This window comes from Chinchilla lanigera, unplaced genomic scaffold, assembly GCF_000276665.1.
Source record: "Chinchilla lanigera isolate Chin_1 unplaced genomic scaffold, ChiLan1.0 scaffold00109, whole genome shotgun sequence".
NCBI classification, from domain to species: Eukaryota; Metazoa; Chordata; class Mammalia; order Rodentia; family Chinchillidae; genus Chinchilla; species Chinchilla lanigera.
The window spans coordinates 6,366,949-6,375,326 of NW_004955510.1; the positions used below are offsets into that span (position 1 = coordinate 6,366,949).

General features: G+C 49.1%; 1 protein-coding gene across 5 annotated transcripts in view; it reads left to right on the forward strand.

The window, feature by feature from the left end:
• LOC102018009 (anthrax toxin receptor-like) overlaps positions 1–8,378 on the forward strand; it is a 31,778-nt gene that overhangs the window by 22,687 nt on the left and 713 nt on the right. For 3 of the 5 annotated variants that reach the window (XM_005407926.2, XM_005407927.2, XM_005407924.2), the window contains 6 exons: positions 4,019–4,088; positions 4,653–4,734; positions 5,520–5,846; positions 6,058–6,096; positions 6,993–7,193; positions 7,289–7,366. In XM_005407926.2, coding sequence (XP_005407983.1) covers positions 4,019–4,088; positions 4,653–4,734; positions 5,520–5,846; positions 6,058–6,096; positions 6,993–7,193; positions 7,289–7,366 — 797 coding nt within the window. The remainder of the gene's footprint in view (positions 1–4,018; positions 4,089–4,652; positions 4,735–5,519; positions 5,847–6,057; positions 6,097–6,992; positions 7,194–7,288; positions 7,367–8,378) is intronic. The other 2 variants (XM_013506336.1, XM_005407925.2) reach the window with 2 other exon arrangements.

Sequence of the window (8,378 nt, forward strand, 5' to 3'; positions counted from 1 at the left end):
GTAGCACTCAGCCCCTTTCTAGGACATCCCCGAAAGACAGTGGCAAAGGGAAACTTTCACTGGTGGGCAGAACTTTGGGCAATGCACCTGATTGTATATTTTGCTTGGAAGGAAAAATGGCCAGACGTGGAACTATACACCAATTCATGGGCTGTTGCCAATGATCTGGCTGGATGGTCAGGGAGTTGTAAGGAACATGATTGGAAAACTGGTGATAAGGACATTTGGGGAAGATGTATGTTGGTAGATTTCTCCACATGGGTGAAGAATGTGAAAATATTTGTGTCCCATGTAAATGCTCACCAAAGATGACCTCAGCAGGAGAGGACTTTAATAATTAAGTGGATAGGGTGGCCTCCATTCTAGGGATAGTAATCAATCTCTTTACTCATACTGTGGCTCTAATGGCTTGTAAAAATATGATCATGGTGGCAGGGATGGGGATTATGCATGGACTCAGCAATATGAACTCCCACTCACCAAGGCTGATCTGGCTACAACCATTACTGAATGCCCAGTCTGCCTGTAGCAGAGACCAACAATAAGTCCCAGATATAGCATCATTCCTGGGAGGGTGATCATCCTGCCATCTACTGACAGGTTGATTTAACTGGACTGCTTCCATCATGGAAAGGGTAGTGCTTTGTCCTTACTGGCATAGAGACTTATCCAGGTATGGATTTGCTTCCCTGCATGTAATGCTTCTACCAAAACTACCATCTTTAGATTTATAGAATGCTTCACCCACTGCGATAGTATTCCACACAGCCTTGCTTCTGAACAAGGAATACATTTCATGGCCAAAGAAATGAGGCAGTGAGATCATCCTCATGGAATTCACTGGTCTTACCATGTTCCTCACCATCCAGAGGCAGCTGGATTGACAGAGCACTGGAATGGCCTTTTATAGTTACAGCACCAGCTAGATGACACTATTTTGTAGGGTTGAGGCAAGGTTCTTCAGAAAGTTGTATAGGCTTTGAATCAGCATCCATTATATAGTATGGGTTTCCCAGGATTCATGAGTCCAGAACTCAAGGAGAATGTTACCACTCATCATTTTTGTAACATTTTTGCTTCCTGTTCCTATGACATTATGCCCTGCTGGCCCAGAAGTCATAGTTCCAGAGTGGAGAAGGCTTGTACCAGGCGGCAAAATAATTACTCGATTGAACTGGAAGTTAAGACTTCTCCCTGGTCATTTTGGTCTCATGCCTCTGAGTCAACAAACTAAAAAGGGAATCATGGTCTTGGTGGGGGTGATTGATCCAGACTACCAGAAGGAAATTAGACAATTACTGCACAATGGAGGTAAGAAAGAATACGTTTGGAATGCTCCTTATGGTGTTTCCTAGAATTACCACGCCCTGTTATGAAGGTCAATGGGAAACTATAAACACTCAATCTGGACAGGATAACAAATCACCTGTAATGTTCAGGAATGAAGCTATGGGCCACCCCACTAGGTAAAGATTCATGACATGAAGGTGTTTATTTAAGGCCAAGAGGGTTCAGAATAGGTAGTAGAAGAAGGTGGTTACAAATACAGCTATGAACGTGTGACCAGTTATAGAAATGAAGATTGTAATTGTCATGAGTATTTTTTTCCTATTTTGTTAATTTGTGCTGTATACACATATTTTAAGCAGATCTTTGTCTTTTTTCTTTGTAACATAATATTGATTAATATTGATACTTATGAATTATAAATATACGTTATAATATTTAAGTTACAGAACATCAGGATAAGAGTAAGCATAACCCCCACAAAAAATTATGCTTCCTATTCTGGGAAGGAAATGAGTACATTTCCACTTGTATGCAGAACAGTATCATGTTAGGTATAATTATGAGCTTGCTATTGTATTTAGAGATTAAGTGCTGTTTAAGGAGATGCATCTGGTTTTGAAGTTGACAAGGAGTGGATTGTGACCATTAATCATAAGGTGTCAACTTGATTGTATTGAGAAACAACTAGCAGATTAGTAAAACACAGTTGTGGATGTGTCTGTGGATGATTGACATGTATGCCAGCCAACTAAGAGAAGAAGACCCACCCAGATGTGGATGGCACCAACCAAAGGGCTTGTAGCCTAGATGGAATAAAGAGAGAAAAAAAGAAGTGTTCACATTCTTGGAAAAGCTCCAGTCTTCACCATCATCTTGGACATCGGTGTCCAGTTTCTTCAGCTTCCAACACAGACTTGCACCAGTGACTCCACAGTAAACTCCCAGGTCTTTATCCTTGGACTGTGCTGCATCCTTCGTCTCTCATTCTGTGGTTTCATCCTCTGGTGTCCAGTACCCAGACGACTATGGTTGATTCTTCTAGCTCTGATCTCACAACCAGTATTGTGAACTCTTCCACCTCTGATTCTGTAAGCCTACCTAGTAAATCCCCTTGCATAATTATGCATCTATTTACTATTGATTCTGTCCTACAGAACCCTAATACAGGTATACCTGAAGGAATCAAAGTCGCCTACATATTCATGTTATGTGGCACAATTCACAATAACCAACACATGGAACCATCCTAGGCACCCATCTGTGTGTAAATGGATAAAACAATTGAGATACATGTACAGAATAGAATATTATTTAGCCAAAAAGAAGAACAAAATTACATCATTTATAGGAAAATTGATGGAAATGGAAATCATTAAGCCAGAGTCAGCTAAGCATCATATGTTTTTTCTAATATCTATCATCTTAAAAAGATGACATGAAAGAAGAAGGCAGACTGTTACTAGCAAAAAGAAAAAGAAAGAGGAAAGAAAGGAAAAAAGAAGAAAAAAAGAAAGGGTATAAGAGGGAGGGAAGAGGTTTACAAAGACAGGTAATGGAAGGGATGTGTCTCATTGTATGACCTGGTGGCTACAGGATGAATGATTTCCTGGGGATGAGACTTAGTTCAGTTACAGAGAAGCCCAAAGGGGCTATTTTCATCTCAGAGTGCCCAGCTTTTGGAAGACTCCCAGGAGAAAAAAAGCCTTAAAGCCAAGAACTTCCTGGTTTTTATTTAGAATCTCAGTGTAAGAAAAAAAGCAGGAGAAAAGCAAAATGTGGGTCAGGATGTATCTTAAGGGTAGGCAGTCTTTCTTGGGGAAAGGGGAAGGACAACGGCCAGGCACAACAAGTTTCAGTAATCTAAATTTCTTGTTTAACCATTCTATTCTCAAGAACATGTGTGCTTTTTTGACACACAATTTAATTATTTGTGTGCGTCGTCTCGCATTTTAACCATTCATTCCTTGGCTAAGAGCCCAACAGGGATAGATATTATAAAAATATGTTATATGCATATATGAAACACCACATTGAAACCCAACATTTTGTAGAATTAACATGCACTCATGGAGACACATTTAAAAGTAAATGATTCAGTAGCAGCACCAAATAAATAAATAAATAAACAAAGAAATAAATGAATAATATAAATGAGACACAAAATTTCTTATTCTCTCTACAGGCTTCCCCTGATTGACAAATGGCACATATGGTCAACAATCCAAATGATTTCCCTCAGCCTCACCCCACACACAGTTCCCCAGCCAGTCCTGCTAAACCTTTGTCTACACCATGTTCAAAATCTAATCTGTGAAAAAAAATCTAATCTGTGAAGCCCAAGAAAGATCTATCACTTGGATAAAATCCAAAGCCCTTCCTGGGCCCATTCCACTCCCTCTCCTGGCTCACTCTTCAATCCTTAGTAGTTTGGCCTCAGGAGTTGGCCAATGCTCCTCCCATATCCCTCTTTCCTCAGACCATTCCTTGGCAGCTTCTCCTCTGGTTGGTCTAATATCAGATGTCAGAAGCTCAGAGAGAATTTAGCATTCATGGCGATGCTTGAGAAGCATACACAATTAATAAGGACTTCAATTCAAGTTGATGCACATATCATATACTCTCAATAATTACCAGAGTGGCAGGGTGACAGTCTTGTTCCTGGGATGGCAACAGGTCACAAAGCAGATGGACAAGTGTACAGACATTTTCCCATGATTTTTTCTTTCAGATGAACGTCCAATCAGTATGAACATGACCACTATAATTTGTCCTCAACCACAGCAACTGAAACATGGACAGTAAGTACCCATGGTTCTGGGCCCTAGTGGGTGGTGACAGCGTGGCCTCCCTTTGCCACCCTCTCATGTCTTGACTGTGGGTGCCCTGTGCTAGGAAACACAGGTTTGCCTGCTCCAGGTTGAGGCACCTTTCCCACCTGTCCTTTTGGGTGACTCTCAAGGTGTCCAGGGATTCACAAAGGCCTGGGCAATGTGGAGGGTAGATGCAGGAGAGGCTAGGCTGGGAGCCTTTCCTCTGGGTCTCCTATCCTGGCTAAGACCATACAGCAAGCAGTAGAAGTGAGGACTGTGACGGCATGCAGACCTCCCTCTCACTCAGTCATGGCCAGGATGGCGCCATGACCAATGAGAGTACTCACGGCCTGAGCCCCACAGCTTGCTAAGGCTGACCTTGCAGTGACATGGGGAACCAGCTCTCGTGATCCATGTCATGTCCCTCTGATCACCCTGAATGCAGCGACTTTCAGAGTCATGATCATGAGCAGAACTGTGGACTGTGCCCTGGCCAACACCAAGGTCCTGGTCTCTGTTCACTGGGTCCCTTGTCTGTCTCTTGTATATTAGGAACATCTCAGTGGAAGTCAGCCTGAACAATGGGCGGGACTTCCTGTCCCGCAGAATCAGTGTGAAGACCACTACAAACTGTGTGAGTACTGGGGGCTGTGTACTCAGGCTGGGGAGAGCCCTGCTGTGGGCACACAGGCAACTGGAGAGGCCAAGTCAGAGGGTCCCATGTAGACCATGGAGCAGCCATGCAAGTGGTGAAAACTTATTGCAGTGGACATGATCCATGACACACAAAAGTACCAATTACCCTGGCAGCCTCCTCTGAGCGAGCATGTGACTTGGGAAAGGCCAGGGCAGGCAACACCTATGTCCTCACTGTAACAACCACTCACCCCTTCATGCACAGGCATGAGGGGACACCCAAACCTTCTGAGCCCACAAGTACCCGGGCTGAAAGAGGCTCTCTCCTCTCTGCATAGAGGCCCACTGAGGCTCAGAGAGGGCAGAATGAGCCCAGGATGCAGTGCCAAGAGGTGGACAGGGAGGCCTGGGGGAGCCCAGGTCTCCTGTTGACCCTGGGGCCCCAGCAGCCCAAGCTCCCCTATGTGGCACCTGTAGCTTTCTGTGTCCTCAGGACATGCTATACTGGATCTGAGGCAAGCAGTGAGGTTCAGGGTGAGATGGGGCTGCTTGGCTTTCTTGTCCTGGCTGAGTGCAGAGCCCTGAGCAGGGCAGAGGTACAGCCTGCAGCCCAGGGCAACAGCCCCGTCCCCTCACTACACTGAGCTCCCTACAATCTGTCCAAGCTGTGTCGACACAGATGAGCACATGAGTGCCCATGAGCAGAGTGCTCCAGGTCCTATCCTGTCACCTTTAATTCATGCTAGGTGCTGGCCACAGTCAGGCTATCTCTTCCTCCCGCAGATTCAACCCACACCTCAGCCACCCACAAGGACGACAACACCCTCCACAACCACCACGACAACTGTCAAAACCGCCACGACAACGACAACCACCAAAACCACTCCAACACGCCCTCGTCCCACAAGCTCAGCTCGACCCCTGCTCACAGCTTCAGCCCCAGTCACTCCACGACCCCCAGCCATCACGGCCCTCCAGACAACTCCAACCCTGCGCTCGGAGCTGCCAGAAACAAAGCCAAGCCAAGCCCTTCTGCTCCTCACAGGGGTGCTTGGTCTGCTGCTCATCCCCATGGTGCTCTGGTGGATCTGGTGGTTATGCTGCAGGACGGTAAGTTCCTCTGCACCAGGGACCAGGATATGGGACAGCCCCGTGCTTCAACCTGTGGGCCATTTCCCATCTGCCCCAGCCCAGCAGAGCTCAGCGAGTGCCCTGAGAAACCAAGACCCCAGTGGGTCTGGGATTCCATTGAAGAGGCCGTCCTAACACCCTGGAGCAGGGCTGGCTCCCTTGTAAGAGTGTGTGTCTCTTTATGTTCCAGCCTGAGAAAGAGCCACCACCTGCACCCAAGCCAAAAAAAGTGAGTCCTACTTATATCCTGGTGTTGTGACAGGCCCCTGGGGGACACTGATTATCATGTGAGGCACCAGAAAGTCTGCACCTGAGCTCCCCCACAGCTGGCTGAAGAAGAAAACACAGAGGGTCAGGAGGGAGGGACAGGAGACTCAGTGATGTCCCCAGAAAGAAGCCCTAGCCTCCATGTCCTGTTGGCCATAGCCTTTGTCACAAACAGAGCACCTTGGGCCCTGTTTCAGCACTTGCTGTCCCTACTAACCTGACTGGCTATGTCACCACAAAGGTGCCCCTGGGATGTGAGTGCTCAGGGCATTGGGAGAGGTGTGCTGGCCCCATGTCCCCCCTGGCTGTCTGCTGGGCTCCTTTGGATTCATCTTCATCCCTGTTTCCTGAAGGGCAGGACTGTGCTGGGAACCACAGGGCTGAAGGTGGAAGGGGTCCGGGGGCTGAGCTGTGAGGGTGCCCCCAGGGGAGCACAGGGAGGGGGCGCAGCCTTGGGGGCAGCTGAGTGGGACTGGAAGTGCTGAGTGGCTGGGCCAGGGGACTTGGCTGGGGATCCTGGGAAACAGGGTGCTGCCTGGGACCTGTGTTAGCAGTACCATGGCCTGTGGAGGTAGCATCTGCCAGGGGTAGGAGACAGTCAGCTGCCAGAGCCCAGATCCCTGCACAGCCTCCAGCCAGGGTGGTCTCAGGAGACCAAGGCCCCGAGGTGGGGTTGGGGTGGTTGGGGCAGGACTGGGCTTGGAATCCAGGGCAGTTTGGCTGTTTTGCCATGCAGGGCCTGCCCCTCATTGTAGGTGCTGCTTGTCATGCTTTCTGTCACCCTAAAACTTTAGCTGACCCCACATGCAGGTGTCAGGGCAGGGTACAGGGATATGGACAAGTGCACTTCTCTTGTAGAAGCGAAGAGCCAAGAAACCTGCTCGTCGTCTTCGTCGTCCTGCTCCTCCTCCTCCTACTTCTCCTCCTCCTCCACATTCTTCTCCTCCTCCTCCTCCAGTGCCTCCCCCAGCACCCACGCCACCGCCTGTTACCGTGTACCCCACCATAATCGTGTGCTGCTGTGCGTACTGTGGTGTGTGTGTGAAGACAGGCCCGGAGGTGAGGGGCTGGGGCTGGGGTTGGAGCTTCCATCCTGACCTGCAGGAGTGTGCGTCCCTACTGTACTGTTCCTCATGGCCCCCTTTGCTTTTCAGGGCACCTTTGTCTTGTGCAACTTCAGTCACCCCAGCTGCCACCAGGTGCCACTGATGAGGTCTCCATCCTGTGACCAGGTGAGTGGGACACTGAGACCTTCTTGGTGAGCACTGCTCTTGCTGATACTTGCTTGCTAAGGACTGTCTTTCCGGCCCTGTTTAATCACCCAGCAGCTGTACAGTAGCTGCTGTCTTTTCCCACTTTCCATGAGGGGCAGAAGCCCCCAGAGTTTGCAGGACTTGTTCACAAAGCCTGGGACATACAGAGCAGGGCTTGGACCTGGGCCTGTTGCCCTCTTTCTTTCTGTCCCCATTGGCTCAGCCCTGGGACTCGTGCTGGTCACCTCCCAATCCCTGGCAGGCTTCCCTGCTCAGGCTGGGCCCCTAATAAACCCTCACTGTGTTCTGGGCTCCTGTGCCAGGGCCCCATACTCAGCCCTCTGCACAGCAGCCCTAAGAGGAGGATGGGCAGTGCCCAGTCCTGCGTGAAGCTGCACTGGGCTGGTTCCCTGAGCCAGGTCAGCGCAGGACCTCAGAGTTTACTGAGCAGCAGGTGCTCAGTGGGAGGACATGGTGGGTGTGCCCCTGCCAGTGAGTCTGTCCTGGGCCTGAGGAGAGCTGAACAGTGCACAGCGCTGTCCCTTAGGGCCAGGCCCATGGGTGCTCTGCTGGGTCTTACTGCTGGGTCAGTTTGGAGCTGGGCTGGTGGGGGGGTCCTGCAGGGTGATTGAGGACTCCCTGTGCATGTGTGTGAAGTAGGAGGGAGAGAGAAAGACAGTGTGGAAGAATATGTTTTGAGGGTGCCTCCTCCAAGTGCCCTGGGCCTCTGCCCCTGAGTGCTTCAAGCAGCTCAGGTTAGGGGACTACAGTACGGCAGTGAACACCTCAGAGTGGAGACTTAAGCTGGGAAGTTGGTGAACTTGGACTCAAAACATGGAGAAGTGCAGAGGAACCCTCAAAGCAGAAGAGCATTGGGTGCAGGGTGTGGGGTCCCTAATTCCATGGACCACAGCTACAAATCACATTAGGAGGGAACGAAGTCCCTCCAGAAGTGCAGTCAGTTTCAGAGGTGGCCCTGAGCCATTCCAAG